Source organism: Staurois parvus, unplaced genomic scaffold, assembly GCF_062004578.1.
Source record: "Staurois parvus isolate SC_StPar_1 unplaced genomic scaffold, SC_StPar_1.0 ptg000191l, whole genome shotgun sequence".
Classification (NCBI taxonomy): Eukaryota; Metazoa; Chordata; class Amphibia; order Anura; family Ranidae; genus Staurois; species Staurois parvus.
In genome coordinates, this window is record NW_028317987.1 from 8,511,635 (window position 1) to 8,528,235 (window position 16,601).

The following is a 16,601-nucleotide window of genomic DNA, read 5'->3' on the forward strand; positions in this document are numbered from 1 at the left end:
ACATAAGGGGGATATGATCTCCATGTATAATACATAAGGGGGGATATGATCTCCATGTATAATACATAAGGGGGGATATGATCTCCATGTATAATACATAAGGGGGATATGATCTCCATGTATAATACATAAGGGGGATATGATCTCCATGTATAATGCATAAGGGGGGGATATGATCTCCATGTATATTACATAAGGGGGGGTATGATCTCCATGTATATTACATAAGGGGGGGGTATGATCTCCATGTATAATACATAAGGGGGGATATGATCTCCATGTATAATACATAAGGGGGGATATGATCACCATGTATAATACATAAGGGGGGATATGATCTCCATGTATAATACATAAGGGGGGATATGATCTCCATGTATAATACATAAGGGGGGATATGATCTCCATGTATAATACATAAGGGGGGGATATGATCTACATGTATAATACATAAGGGGGGATATGATCACCATGTATAATACATAAGGGGGGATATGATCTCCATGTATAATACATAAGGGGGATATGATCTCCATGTATAATACATAAGGGGGGATATGATCTCCATGTATAATACATAAGGGGGGATATGATCTCCATGTATAATACATAAGGGGGGATATGATCTCCATGTATAATACATAAGGGGGATATGATCTCCATGTATAATACATAAGGGGGGGATATGATCTCCATGTATAATACATAGGGGGGATATGATCTCCATGTATAATACATAAGGGGGGGATATGATCTCCATGTATAATACATAAGGGGGGATATGATCTCCATGTATAATACATAAGGGGGGATATGATCTCCATGTATAATACATAAGGGGGGATATGATCTCCATGTATAATACATAAGGGGGATATGATCTCCATGTATAATACATAAGGGGGGATATGATCTCCATGTATAATACATAAGGGGGGATATGATCTCCATGTATAATACATAAGGGGGGATATGATCTCCATGTATAATACATAAGGGGGATATGATCTCCATGTATAATACATAAGGGGGGGATATGATCTCCATGTATAATACATAGGGGGGATATGATCTCCATGTATAATACATAAGGGGGGGATATGATCTCCATGTATAATACATAAGGGGGGATATGATCTCCATGTATAATACATAAGGGGGATATGATCTCCATGTATAATACATAAGGGGGGATATGATCTCCATGTATAATACATAAGGGGGGGATATGATCTCCATGTATAATACATAAGGGGGATATGATCTCCATGTATAATACATAAGGGGGGGTTGCTGTAGGAAAGTCCTGGATTCTTTCTTGGATACACAGAATGTAACTGGATATAACATTTATAGGGAAAGTTGATCCAGGGAATATCCGATTGCCTCTCAGGGGATCAGGAAGGAATTTTTTCCCCTGCAGGAGCAGATCGGATAGTTCTTTGCTGGGTTTTTGCCTTCTGGTGGATCAGCTGTGGGTGTCGGATTATAACTTTTATTTTTAATGGTACAACTAGATGGAATGTCTTTTTTCAGCCAGACTAACTATGTAACTATGTAGGTCCCACACTGCTGCCTCCCATCTCCTGAGACTGCACTCAGTGACTTGGGGCTGAGACACTACAGACATATCCCTCCACCCGGCACAGCCAGCAGATAACAGAGAAGGTCCCCTGGAGGAGTCAGGCACAAGGCAGGAGACCCCAGTCACATGTCCTGGGTGCCTACATTATGCAATGCTTAGAGTAAAAATCAACATTTTGCTGCCAGCTGAACCCCAGAACCTCCATAAATCCAGTCTAGATACATAAATTGTGTCTGCAGCACAGAGAAGGAAGATTATCCGAGAGAAATCCAGGAATACAGGACGGGGAACACAGCTCAGGAAAGTGACCAGGGGATTACAGGCTGATATCACCCAGTCCCCGCCCTACTCTGGACCAATCAGTGAGCAGTATGGGTGGAGGAATGGATTTAGTGTTCATGACCCACCTGTGCTGATCTCTGTAGGAGTGTCCTCCTCTATAAATGTCCCAGTTATTCCATCCTCCTCCATAGACTGCTGATCATCCCTCACATACCCCTCTTCTTCTTCTGCTTTCACCTCAAATTCTATATCGATTGGATCTCCACTCTAAATCAAGGAAATGAGAGAAAATATCATCTGTAAAATGTAAGGTCACATAAAAATCCACACATTGTCTCTATGAATCCATGTTCTAGATGCTCCATCACACCAACCTTGCAATAGTGAGGGATGGTGTGACCTTCCTGTGTGGAATCCCGGGAATACAGAGGACGGGGACATCTCTCTGGTGGGTTCCTGGTATTAGGTGGCTCCATCATATCCTTGTGTCCTTCTGAAAACTCATCCATCACTCCATACTCCTCATCCTCCTCTTTATACTCTTCTTTAACATCAATATTATCATCCCCGAGGATTCCACTCTGAAAGATATAATAAAACATTCATTGTAACAAACATGCTGTGTATAAATCACAACTACCAATAATTGTCATCATCTACCTGATGATGGTGAGGGATGGTGTGACCTTCCTGTGTGGAATCCTGGGAATACAGAGGACGGGGACATCTCTCTGGGGGGTTCCTGTAGCTGGATGACTCCACCATGGTGTCCTGGTACAGATCTTTGTGTTCTTCTAGAAGCTCTGACTCCTCCATCCCCCCATCCTCATCCTCCTCCTCTTCTATCTCTTCTTTAACCTCAACTTTAGGATCTCTCAGGTTTCCACTCTGAATATATAATAAAAATGACATCAATGGTAACAATGCAGATAATGTACAGATCCTAATGATACTATCAGTGATTGTTCCTCATCTACCTGATGATGGTGAGGGATGGTGTGACCTTCCTGTGTGGAATCCCGGGAATACAGAGGACGGGGACATCTCTCTGGTGGGTTCCCATGACTGGATCCATCTGTAGGAAACACACACACTGACTGAATCCATTGTTTCTATGTGTTTATCAGATGATGGGGGATCTAGGTGGATCCTCCGTACTGCTCTCTCCTTTACAATAAAGTCTCCTCTTACCCGGTGATGTGAGGGGCGGCTGATTGTCCATCATGACGTCCTTGTAGAGATCCTTGTGTCCTTCTAAATATTGATGTGTATCATCAACATGTGTGCATCATCATCTGCTGGAGATAAAAGACGTCACACTGATTATGGAGGAAGAGGATGGACATGATGGGGGGTTACTTGGTGTAAATAGAACATAACATCTTATTACCTCCTCCGCTGCTACTTCCACACACAAGGCACAGCCTGTTTATATTCCATATGACTTCTTGTCTGTTCCTGTCATCACTTCCTGTCCGTATTCCATAGAGAAGTCCTGTCTGGGTAGTAGAAATGAGATCACCATCTTGTGGAGTTCAGAGGAACTGCAGCCCCGAGAAATGTCCCCTAATACCCATTCCTGCATTGTATCTACCTTTCAGAGATATCAGGGAAGTGCCAAAATAACAAAAAAAGTAAGAAACAATAAACCTAACTCTTATGCAACCAAATGTTTAAAAAATATATTTTAATACAGATAGAAAAGTCTTAAAGACACAGAACACAAGATAATAAAAACAAAGGAATACATAATAAAACAGAGACCTCCAAAATCAGACATGTTCCGTTCTCAAAACACTGACTATGTGTGGCTCTAAACGGACAGCTAAACCCTTGTCAGAATCTCCAGCAAACAGAAGCCCACTGCTTGTGTTGTCTACCAAAGAATCCAACTTTATTTTATAGGTGAAACTGAAACACAATACAATGACAGCATATCAGTATACATAGAATAACTAGTGTAACATATCAGTATACATAGAATAACTAGTGTAACATATCAGTATACATAGAATAACTAGTGTAGCATAAATGACAGATGACACAGCAGAAAGGCACTTACAGGTGATAATGTCTCCAGCCCCTTGGGAGAGAATCAGGCACGCTGCATCCCCAGTGAATGGCAATCTAAAATGGCTGAAGAACTTCCTAAACCAAAAGTCATTTCCTGTCTGAGAGTTTACATATCCAGAGAACTGCCATACATGTTTGCCACTAGATGGCCGTGGTACACTACATGTCCATATAAGTAACTATAATTCCATTAGCCTGTGAAGGCAACACACTCCCTGCCTGATATAATATATTATATCACTACCTATACATATCTACTGTACAGGGAAAACACATCATAAGAAAATACATTCCGGCCTAGATTGGTAACATAAAACATGAGTCCACAACATATCAGGGTCTTTTGGCTATGGTACTTCAAGCTGATAGCACACATGAAGAAATAGTTTAGTCCATAAACCCATCTTCGGATTGGAGAAGCCGCCCAAGGCCAAACTATCTCCAACCCCAATTGTAATCCACAGGATGGAATTTAACTCAATGGCGAATGTCTCGCCTGAACGCTATCAGTGAGGAGCTCTCTGCTATGTATTGTGCCAACTACACAACAGAAATGCTATTCAAAGGAGAACATTGACATCTGAAACTGGTCTAGTATACACTTTAGCAGTCCCTTGTTTCGTCACTTTGACTTCAACCTTTCTGACATTACCATCTTTACTTGGCAATGTATTTGTGACAATTCCCACAGGCCAGTTGTTTCTGCTTTCTTGACTATCTTTCAATAAAACAACATTTCCATCTTTGACGTTGGGACTGGTCTCAGTCCATTTCTTGCGACTTTGTAAGGTACACAGGTATTCTCTCCTCCATCTCTTCCAAAACATATCAGCCAGGCATTGGACTTGTTTCCATTGCTTTACATGAAGTTCTGTTGTACTAAAGTCCCCATAAGGGGCCGATAAAGAGTCTACCTTTTGGGTCAAGAGCATGGCAGGCGTAAGAACTGTAGGATTATCAGGATCTGTAGATAGTGGTACCAAAGGTCTTGCATTAATGATAGCCATGACTTCTGCCATGAAAGTACTCAAAGTCTCATGAGTCAAACGAGTAGGTTTAGCTTGGAGTAACATTGCATCTAAAATGCGCCTCGCTACACCTATTAATCTCTCCCAAGCACCTCCCATGTGAGATGAGTGTGGAGTGTTAAAGATCCATGTGCATCCTTTGTCTTGAAGATAGTCTAGAAGTTCTGTATCATTTGAGCATATATGCAGCTCTTTGCATGCTCCTACAAAGTTAGTACCTCTATCAGAGCGAATCAACTTAGCTGGACCACGAACAGAAAAGAATCTTCTTAGAGCATTGATGAAACTGGATGCTGACATGGACTCAACCAATTCTATATGCACTTCTCTTGTAGAAAGACATGTGAAAAGAACAGCCCAGCGTTTGCTGTCAGCACTGCCTCCTCTAGTTCGTCGTGTTACAACTGCCCAGGGGCCAAACACATCAACACCCACACTAGTGAAGGGAGGTTCAGGATTGACTCTATCTTTAGGCAACTCTGCCATCTTTTGGCTTTCCAATCTCCCTCTGAGCTTACGGCACACGACACATTTGTGAATGATTGCAGACACTAGACGTTTTCCCCCAAGAATCCAGAAACCTGCAGCTCTGATTTGTTGTGGTGGTTTATGTAAGGATATATATTATTTATAAAGGGCGTGTCCCTTTCCCTTAGATGAAATATTACAGTGCCTCCAGCCGTTAAAATACGGCAAATATTTAGTAAACCAATAATTTGGACACTTTGATAATTTGATCACCACTTATTATTATACCTTGAATTCTTTTAGCCAATATGATTTCGTACCATACACACAAAATTTGCCTTATAATAGATAAATATAAAAATTTATTTATGTACAAAAATTATATATATATTAACACAAAACGCAAAAGACTGGTGATAAATGAATATTGGTACACACAATCAAAGATATAACCTACCAATGTAAGACACACTAATCAAGTTTCTAACTAATTACATCAATTACAATTTTTTAATGATATGATTATTTATTAAATTTATTAATAATTAATAATTTCGAATATCTCAAAGGTTATATTCTCGCACGCCGTGGCCATAGGATTGCAAGAAGTAAGCCCTTGATATGTGATACTCTGGTTATTAATATTCAATAAATTATGAAATATGAAAAATTTATAATATGGCAATAAACAATTTTTTTAACAGTAACACAGTATCTGACTACAGATATCTAACTACCCAATATTGTTGTAATACACTAAGGTAATTTTATGATTCTACACAACAGAGAAAGTAATTAATACAAAATCAAATAAACATCTCACCACACCCGGACGTCAGACTAGGCAACTCTCCCGTGGATTTAGCTGGCAGTGGAACGCCTTTAGACTGATATATAGGCAAGTGATAGATTCAATAGGGGAGAATGTAGGAAGTTATAAGTTTAGAGGTTTAAAGTTTTAGGAAGTTTGAAAAGATGGAAGAGTAGTTATTTCAGCAGAGATCTTCTTCAGATGTCAGGTCTTTCCATGAGGTCTTTATGAGGGTTTTTTTTTCTTAAAGCACATGGGCTTTTATATCCACTAGTCCATTGTTCTAAGATACCTTCCCACCAGGCTTCCTGATTGGCTAGTTGAGAAATGTGTGTACATAAGCTATTTCTCACCTGCCCACCAGGTGGCGGTCATGTATCACAGAACAATGTGAGTATTTGAGATGACTCATACCTTGGGTGGAATCTTCAGGTAATTTCAGGAATAAAATATACGGCTCTATCCAGATATAGCAGTGATACCTATATTATTCTAAATAGGGACCATGGAATATAGGTGTATATTCGGTTATTCCTCCTTGAAGTATCATCCTGTTTGTTTCCTGATAAGACATGTAACTAATGCTAGTTTATAATACATCTTACTTCCCATCATCTCAATACTCAAGTTAGTGATATATAGTTCCCATTGCTGAGTATTTAGTGGTGTTTAAAGTCTATGACATCTTATTTATAATCTGTTTTTGTAATACATTTTTGTAATGATATACAGTGAACTTTTAGACTTAAATGTCCTGAATTTCACCCCTTTGTTTCAGAATCAACATTTTTCTCTGTGTAGGGAAAAAAACTCTCTATTTGCATGGCCCTTGTATTGGGCTCATGGTAAACAATTGTTAATGCTTTCACCCTTGGTGAACAATAGTATATGGTAATAGTTTCAGAGGTCTGTTGGTTCATCACACTCTACAAGGTTTGGGTAAGCTCTCAGACAATCAGTTTGGTTCCTCTATTGTCATGTCCAGACCTTGTATATGTTTACCTGCTTATTGAAGTCTGAATAATGGTGTTTGATCACCTGTAGAACTTCAAAATAGTATTGTCTCTAGGAGGAAAGAAAAACAATCCCTTCACCCATTCTCTCCAGTTCTTTAACTAGAATTCTTGGTGGTTCAACCAAGACAAAATTAACTCTTAACATCCGGTTATGCTGATCTGTTTGCCATATAATATTATGTCTTGATAAAAGTCATATTTTTGAGACATGATACAAAAGCCCACAACAAAATCCCCCTTTGTTTTTGGGGTATAGGCACGCGTAGAGGGGTGTCTGTATCGAAAAACATGAGTGGGACTTTTGGGTTAGAGTGATCGTTCGTCTTCTCCGGTGAAGGGAATGAAATTCAAAAAAAAAAAAATTTCGATAATAAAATGGCAGCGGTCATGCTGGTTGTTCCTCAACTTGACTCGGCGTCTTTAGATGGACACTTCCGATGACGATCCTGGTCTTGTGATGAGGCCGGCCTGGCCTGGCACATCCACCTTGGGGTCCATGGGTCCTCCGCACGACAGGTCTCTTAGACGGTCTCCTAGGCGGGTCTTTTCCTCTGGACTGGCCCTTGGTGGCCTGGGACATCAGGTTATCGTCTCCGGATCGATCTCTGGCATCTGGTCTTTCCCACAGGACATTATAGCTTCCTTCTAGGGTCCGGTCATTGACACCTCCGATCGCCGGTCTGGTCATAGTCTGGGCCTTCCTTTCTAAATTATTAAAATGAACAGTTTAAGTATGGGATATACATAAAATTATGTTACTGGATCCTGTAAGGCAAAAGATGAATTATATGTTTAAAGGAAATTTAATAATGATCTCAATATCTCCAGATAGGAATTGGTGGGTTCAGTCTTCCAACAACTGCAATTGAGACTTCGGATGGCAAGCACGTAATTGATTGATGTGCACCCATCTATCACTGATTTCACCATACCGGGTAACCTGCAATTTATATGCGACCGGAGAGATTTTATCAATGATAGAGAACGGACCTTTCCAAGATGGAAGGAATTTCCGTTCCTTGATCTGGTCTCTTGCAAAGTTGTATAGATAGACCTTGTCACCAATCTCATATTCCTTCTTGGAGGTTTTGAGATCATAGTATGTCTTAGCACTAGTTGCAGCTCTTTCCAAATTTCGCTGGGCAAAGGCAAAAGCATATTGCAGATGTTTACGTAAATCCTCTATGTATTGGTGTGTGGTGGTAGCATTGATCAAATTTTGATCTGTAGTGCGATACAATAAGTGCTGGGGCAGTACCATCCGTCTACCTGTCATCAGTTCAAAAGATGACATTTTTGTAACTGTATTCGGAGTAGCCCTCAACGCCATCAGGACCAGTGGGAGCTTGACATCCCAATCTTTGCCTGTTTCCTTAACAAATTTCTTAAGGACATTAACGATGGTCTGATTGTATCGTTCTACACCACCACTAGAGGCTGGCCGATAGGCGATATGCAATTTCCTTTTAACCCCCAAAATTTTCCACAATTTGGCCATCACTTCGCTAGTGAAGTGCGATCCTCTATCAGACTCTATCCTCTGAGGTAAACCAAAACGTGAAAATACATGATTTATTAGCAATGCAGCACATGTCTCGGAGCTGTTATTTGGTGCTGGTATACATTCGACATACTTGGTGAATAAACATGTAACTGTTAACATATACCGATTTCCTCGTGAAGATTTTGTTACTGGCCCAATAAAATCCATCTGAAGGTCTGACCAAGGCATACATATCCCCCTTTTCTGGAGAGGTGCTCTGTGAGTTGGCTTGGTAGGTTGAAATTGGGGACATATTAGGCAACCTTGGCAGTATTCCTTCACATCACGTAACATATGAGGCCAGTAGGCATAATCCCGCAGGATCTCATACGTGATCTTTTCCCCACGATGACCGGAAGTGGGAGCATCATGGGCATGCTGTAGCATCAAACCTCTAAATTTAAGTGGGACGACCCATTGTTGTACGCCACCCTTTGAGGTTCGTATCAACAATCCCTGGTATAAAGAGAATTGGGATTTGGATTTCATTAAGATACGTAAATCCTCCTTCCCACTACATACTTCCTTATTTATGGGATTTTGGTTGGGATCTTCTATATGACTATAAAACAAGCCAATTATTGGGTCTTCTTTTTGGGCAGTAATTAAATCCTCACTAGGAGAATCGTGACTCCACTGTAATGCATTCGGATCACCAGCTGTTCTGGCCTGTTGCCTGGTGACAGCTTCAATCTGTACGGTACCTAAAAATTGGTCAATGTCTATCAGTTCACCGGTGATTGCCCCTTCCTTGGCTAGAGAATCGGCCAGATCGTTCCCTTCTTTCTCGGCACCTAGAACCTTGGAGTGGCCTTTGGTCTTCTTGAAGTGCAGGGTGAGATCATTGGACCTTACCAGTTCATCGATGTGACAAAAGAGCTTACCATGTTTCACGGGTTTGTGATTACTCTTGTTCATGTTGTTTCGCTTCCACCTAGGGAAATACTCCACAAAACTATTCCTGACATAATTGGAATCGGTTATGATGGCACACTCTTTAATGTTGAACTCTATAGCCATCTCAACTGCTCTAAGAATTGCAGTAAGTTCAGCAACCTGACTGCTTTTTGGTCCAAGTTTGTATCCCACAGAAATTGGGGTGACACCTTGGGTCCAAACGATTCCAATACCTGCCACTAGTTGGAGCTGTTCCCCATCCTTGTGATGAAAAGCACAACCATCCACATATACACACGGCAGCTGTTTACAGTATTCTTCATCGTAAACCTTGTAAGGAGAGAACAGTTGTTCTTCCAGAAAGTCAGTGTCCGGGCCCTCCATAGCAGGCGTAGTTGCGGAACAATCATGGAGCTCGGCTAGGCCCTGGGCTACTGGACTTTCCTTGTTCTGTTTGTACCGAATTTCAAGAGGCCACCCTTGCAAAGACAAAGTCCAAGCAGTGATGCGGCTATTAGACACATTTCCTCCCTTGATACGTTCACTCTTTAAATACTGTAAAGGCTGGTGTGCCGTTTCAACAATGATTCTCTCTCCCTGAATGTAACTGCGGAAATTCTGTAATGCCCACACGGTGGACAATAGAGCTTTTTCACAGTCACTGAACTTTACTTCAACCGGGGACAAAGTTTTACTGGCATAGGCAATCACCTTACTGACATCATCACGTTTCTGGTAAAGAACAGAACTCATACTTACCTGCGTAAACCCTGTCTCTAGATAGAAATTTTTACCCCCTTCGGGATATCCGAGACACGGAGCTTGTGTGAGACGTTCCTTTAACTCCTTCATGGCGTCCTCCTGTTTCTTACCCCACGACCATTCGACATCCTTCTTCAGTAGGTGAAGCAGTGGCTTGCTTATCTCGGCGTAATTATCAATAAACTTACGCGAGTAGTTTACCATACCTAGGAAGGATCTCAATTCTTTAAGGTTAGTAGGGACTTTACAATTCAGAACCGCCTCAACTTTCTTCTTTTGTGGGTTCAAACCTTCAGCAGTAACTTCATGGCCTAGGAAGTTTACCTTCGTGCGACACCACTGGGCTTTTTGTAAGGACAGTTTTACTCCTGCTGCTTTTAATTGGCCCAGGACATGCCGAAGTTCTGTAATGTGTTTGGCCATATCAGTACTTTTGATCAGGATATCGTCCACATATGCCAACGTCCCCCTTTCGAAGGCGTCTGGCATGGCCTTGTGCATGAACACAGCAAATTCATGTCCGGAATTTATGAATCCGAAAGGCATTCGTACCCAACAATATTGTCGATTTCCAAAACTGAAAGCCAGTTTGTATTGGTCTTCCTCACTCACCTTTATGGTCCAATACCCCTGTGCACAATCCAAGGCTGTGAAAACTTGAGATCCTTGGAGCTGGGCGAGACATTGGTCTATGTATGGGACAGGCCATCCTGACATGTACACACGTTTGTTCAGCTGACGGAGGTCAGCGCACAAACGCCATTGTCCATTGGGTTTTAAAATACCCAGGATCGGGTGGTTGTAGGAGCTGTGGATGGGCCGAATTATACCCCTTTCATGTAACTTCCTGATAATCTCAGCTAGAGATTCATAGGAAGCTAATGGTAACCTATACTGTCTTACAAATACTGGTGGGGCATCTGGATCTGTTTGGATCCTAGCGATGTGTAGGTCAGTAGTCCCACAATCGTAAGAATCCTTGGCAAAGATCTCTTGGAATTCAAGGAGAAGCTCTCGGAGCAATTGTCGGTCGAGATCACTGGCACACGCGTCGGCGAGGGTCACCATCTCTTCCACTAACTCCTTGAATCCAGGAAAGCTTTCCGGCTGACCTATCTCATATGCCTCCTCAAGTTTCGTGGTGAGGTCATTGGGTATGTGATGTGTGTGTGTGTTCTCCTGCCATCCAGGTTCTTTGGGGTACTCTTGTTCTTTGATTGGGTGATCAAAGACAATTGATGTCTCTTCGATTCGACAGGTGCCATCTTTAGAATCGAATGGATAAATGGACTCTATGGTGAAAATACCCTCTGGTAATGAATGGAATGTTTGTTCAATTAATTGTTCCTCCGACAAATATTCATCGGGGATGAGTCCAATCACCTGGTTAGTGACCCCAAAGGTGTAATATTCAGTCTCTACCGCTAGACCAATAAGGGTCTCTTTGGGTAAGACGATGTCCTGATTGGACAGATTATGTATGTAAATGTACATCGGGGATTGATGTGTGTTGACTAGGGGCGTGTGTGTAATGTTCAGTCCCTCCCCCTGCATTTTATGGGAGAGGCATACCAATGCATCTGACCCCTTCAGTCTATGTCCCTTTTTGACTTGGATGGGGAGTATGAAATTATTTATGCCCTTAGGAATTGTAATCTTTTGGGCTACCTGGACTTCAACAGCATAAGGCATCTGTTGCTGGGATTTTAAAGCTAAGTCCAGATTTTGGTATTTTTAGGGGTCCCCCTTTAGTCGACTCCATAAACAGTCATTAATTAGGTCGACTTGCGTTGCAAAGCGATGTAATATATCGTTGCCAAAATAAATTTTCGTTTGGGGATTATCCAAGACTAGGAACACATGGGTGGCTGTTTTGTTTCCTACAGTGACGTTTAAGAGACACCTAGCCATTGAATTGTGATCATCAGAGTCATCAAGGGAGTCTGAAATCCAATGACGCTGAGGTGTGGAGAAACGGATCATTTCCATTTCGGTTAGGTGTTTTATCAGCCCATGGCTTACAAAGCTGTGTTCCTGTCTCAAATCTAGTTTGGCATATTTTGACCTATTAAGACCATTTATCCGGATGGGGATAAACAAGTCGCTGTTAACCCTTTCAATACCTGTCAAGAATTGGGTATGATCTCCCCCTTTTCTTGGTTTATCCTCCTGATGAAAAGATATCGTAAGGATGTCATCTTGGAGGGAAATATCTTTTATTTTATCTTGGGGAATTCTAAAAATGTGTTCCTCATCTCTTCTGATAGGGTTATGGTCATCAGGTTTGATAACCGTTACATCAGGAAGTTGGCTGTTCCTGAAATGGATTTCTAATGATCCAGGCCTTTCTTCCACCAGGTGGCAGTGTTGTCGGGAATGGGGAGTTTTAAGTTTCCCATATTTAATCGGGGTATTTACCTGTGACCACAGGACTTGGTTCACACAGTCAACTATGGTGTTCAGCCTTTTTAGGAAGTCCATCCCAATTATCATGTGGTGCTGTGATATGCTAGCAATGATGACGGGGTGTCTCAGTTCCTTATTACCCAGTTTCAGTTTAAGCCAGGCGGTACCCGTGACTTGTAACGGGTCTCCACCTACACCAATCAATGAGCTGTCAAAGCTTTTAAGTCTCGGCTTGGTGGGCATGACATTAGCCACTTTGTCAAAATGTTCCTGTGACATGATGGTTGCTTGGGATCCAGTGTCTATTAAGCCGACAATCGAAAGATCACTGGCATCCTGCACCTGCACCGTGGCATAATATCTCCCATCAGATTCAGTCAGCTCACACATGAAATTAGTGTGGTTGAAGATCTGTGGGCCCTTCAATAACCTATGACTGGCTCTTATCTCACCGCATGTGGTGGACACATTACCCTTATCCTCCCTGGTGGGATTCTTGGACTGTCTCAAGACAGAAGCACAACTAGAAGTTGGTGCTCCGTCTGGCTTGTCAATCCTGATGACTTCCGATGCCGCGACTATATTAGGGGCAATAGATGGACACTGAAAAGCAGGAGAATCATTAATAACCAACAAATGGTCCCCCTTTGCCTGAGAACTAGCTTCTCCATTAGTAGGCGTGTCAGGGACGGGGCACACATCTCCTGTCATTTGACTCAGTGTCCTCCCCTGTTGGTTTAAGGCTTGGTTGCCTGTTAATTCTGTGACCCTTGGTTGGTCACAGGAGCTGCTCCTAAAAAAGGATTGGATGGAAATTGAGTGACAAGCCTGTCCATTTGTTCAGCCATTTTGCTGACCTGTGCCTCGATTTGTCCAATACGCTCAGAGGAGTCATTCTGTTGATTCTCCCTCTTCCTATACTTGCGCTTGTATTTTGGACGAGACTGGTAATGAGACTCAGAGTCAGAACTACTGCTCTGGTCCCGACGCCATTGTTCTCTCTGAGGTTTTGGGGTCTCCCTGTTATTAAAGGGAGCCTGGGGTACTGTATCCCCCCTTTGAGCTTGAGGGTGTTCTTGGCGTGGAGGAAATCTTTGGAAGTCGGAGTTTTTATTAAAATTGGGATTCTTATTGTAATTATGGGGCCTGTTGAAATTGGGGTTCCCATAAAAATTCCCATGTTGGTTTTGGCGAGGATAATAGAACCTCCGAGGATACCATTGCCTCCTTTGATTCTCATCACTGTACTGACCCTTACCATACTTTTTATTCTTCTCACTTCCACTACCGTAGTTCCCTGGCTTTTGTCTATCCTTTCTCACCCACTGGTTTTGGGGTGCAAAGTTATGGACCTCCTTCACTTGCTGGGTTTGAGGTACAAATCTAGGGGAACCATTGGTTTTACCCCCACGGACTACTTCCGCATATGATTTCTTCTCTGCCTGCAAATTTGGATTTGGAGGGGAAACGGTAGTGGCTGCTACTATCTTGGGGCTATTTTTGGGTTCTCTTTTTATCCCGCCCTCACTGGACTGTTGGATTGAGAATAAATAGTCACTCTCTCTCACCAACCAATCAAGAGAGCATCCCTTTCTGTAATCCTTTGCAAGTCCCAATTTTATGTAAGCAGGTAATGCTTCATAGAATAGTGTCTTGAATTCTGGCTGGTTAGGATTGGGATCCTTTTCAGCCAGGAAATAGGCATTTCTGAGGACAGCCAGAAATTCTGCAGGGCTTTGGTGAGGACCACACCTTAAATTGTAGGCCGCAGCCTTGGCAGAGGTTACAGTTTTATAAGGCCCAAATTCCATGTGGCACTTATGTTTAACCTCTCTCCAGGACTGATTGGAATAGGCCCTCAAGGTCTCAAAGAATTGCCGGTATTTCTCTTCAAACACCCATGGCAGCAATTCTATTTTGGTGTGGTCATCTCTAATGCCCAGAATCTCTAACGTCTGTTCATATGTTCTTATGTGTTCGGTGATCTCAAGGGACCCTTTCTTAGAAAACATAGGAACAGTGTCCTTCAGGAACTTAATAACCTTTGGGGTGTCATATCTCCTGAATGACCCCTGGGATTTCCCTTCCTGCCTATATGAAACCTCATACTTTCCTTCTGAGCGCTCTGGAGTGTATCTTGAAAGCCTAGGAGGTGACCTATATTCTGACCCTGCCTCACTATCAGATACTTCGCTGTGATGCGGGTATCTCCGCTCATCAGCCTCTGGCTTGACTGGGTTGGTCCGTCTTTGGACCCCAGAATTTATTTGGGCCGTCAACCTTATAATCTGCTCCTCCAGAGTTTTCTGCTCAGATTTTATCAAGGTAAGTTCTGACTGGTCATGCTTATCCCCTGGGTGAACTTTAATTTTGACAGGAGATAACCTCTCTGATCTGAAGTACTCCACCTCATCTTTTAAGTCCTGATACTTCTTTTGAAGTTGTTTTAATTCCTGAAAGTTTCTTTCATATAGGTCCTGAGCACTTCGAAAGTCTCCGACCAATCTATCATAATGTTTCTCGGATTCGTCTAAACGAACACCGGCATGACCAAGCTTCCCTTTCAAAGACTCAATGTCCTGATTTTTGCTTTCTAACAAGAGGCGGGCCTCTGACAACTCTTCCCTTAGAGTCATGGTCCGCTGGGCAGCTCCAGCGGTCATGAACCATAACATGGGCCAAGCTTCTAGGAGAAGTCTGTCACGGCTTCTATCACTTTCTGCTCCAGCAAATGCTATTAAAAACCCAACAACCTGGCCCTTTTGGTTGAACAGGTCCTCAAAGGTGCTAATAGCCTGCTTTTTCTCTTCATCCACAAATTCCTTATTGCTATCCCCCAAACTTAATCTCTTGCGGAGATAATCTATTACTTCATTTTCAACATACTTCTGCCAAGCACCGGCAGCTTTCCGAGCTGGCTTCATAACTTCCTGCTCAATGCCTTGAGCCGCCATATTTTCCTCGTTATGCTTGGAAGAAGTGGATCCGTGATTACTGGATGCCATTTTGATATAAAAGATATGTTTGACCAAGTGTACAAATATACAATCACCAGTGCGTTTTGTGTTATGGTACGATTTCTATGGATCTCAGCAGTGCCTCCAAATTTATGTTGTGGTGGTTTATGTAAGGATATATATTATTTATAAAGGGCGTGTCCCTTTCCCTTAGATGAAATATTACAGTGCCTCCAGCCGTTAAAATACGGCAAATATTTAGTAAACCAATAATTTGGACACTTTGATAATTTGATCACCACTTATTATTATACCTTGAATTCTTTTAGCCAATATGATTTCGTACCATACACACAAAATTTGCCTTATAATAGATAAATATAAAAATTTATTTATGTACAAAAATTATATATATATTAACACAAAACGCAAAAGACTGGTGATAAATGAATATTGGTACACACAATCAAAGATATAACCTACCAATGTAAGACACACTAATCAAGTTTCTAACTAATTACATCAATTACAATTTTTTAATGATATGATTATTTATTAAATTTATTAATAATTAATAATTTCGAATATCTCAAAGGTTATATTCTCGCACGCCGTGGCCATAGGATTGCAAGAAGTAAGCCCTTGATATGTGATACTCTGGTTATTAATATTCAATAAATTATGAAATATGAAAAATTTATAATATGGCAATAAACAATTTTTTTAACAGTAACACAGTATCTGACTACAGATATCTAACTACCCAATATTGT

General features: G+C 41.6%; 1 protein-coding gene across 1 annotated transcript in view; it reads right to left on the bottom strand.

The window, feature by feature from the left end:
* LOC149461971 (uncharacterized) overlaps window positions 1–16,601 on the bottom strand; it is a 208,482-nt gene that overhangs the window by 71,293 nt on the left and 120,588 nt on the right. Inside the window, exon 10 of the mRNA XM_089677773.1 lies at window positions 1,993–2,128. Within this exon, the coding sequence (XP_089533899.1) occupies window positions 1,993–2,128 (136 nt within the window). The remainder of the gene's footprint in view (window positions 1–1,992; window positions 2,129–16,601) is intronic.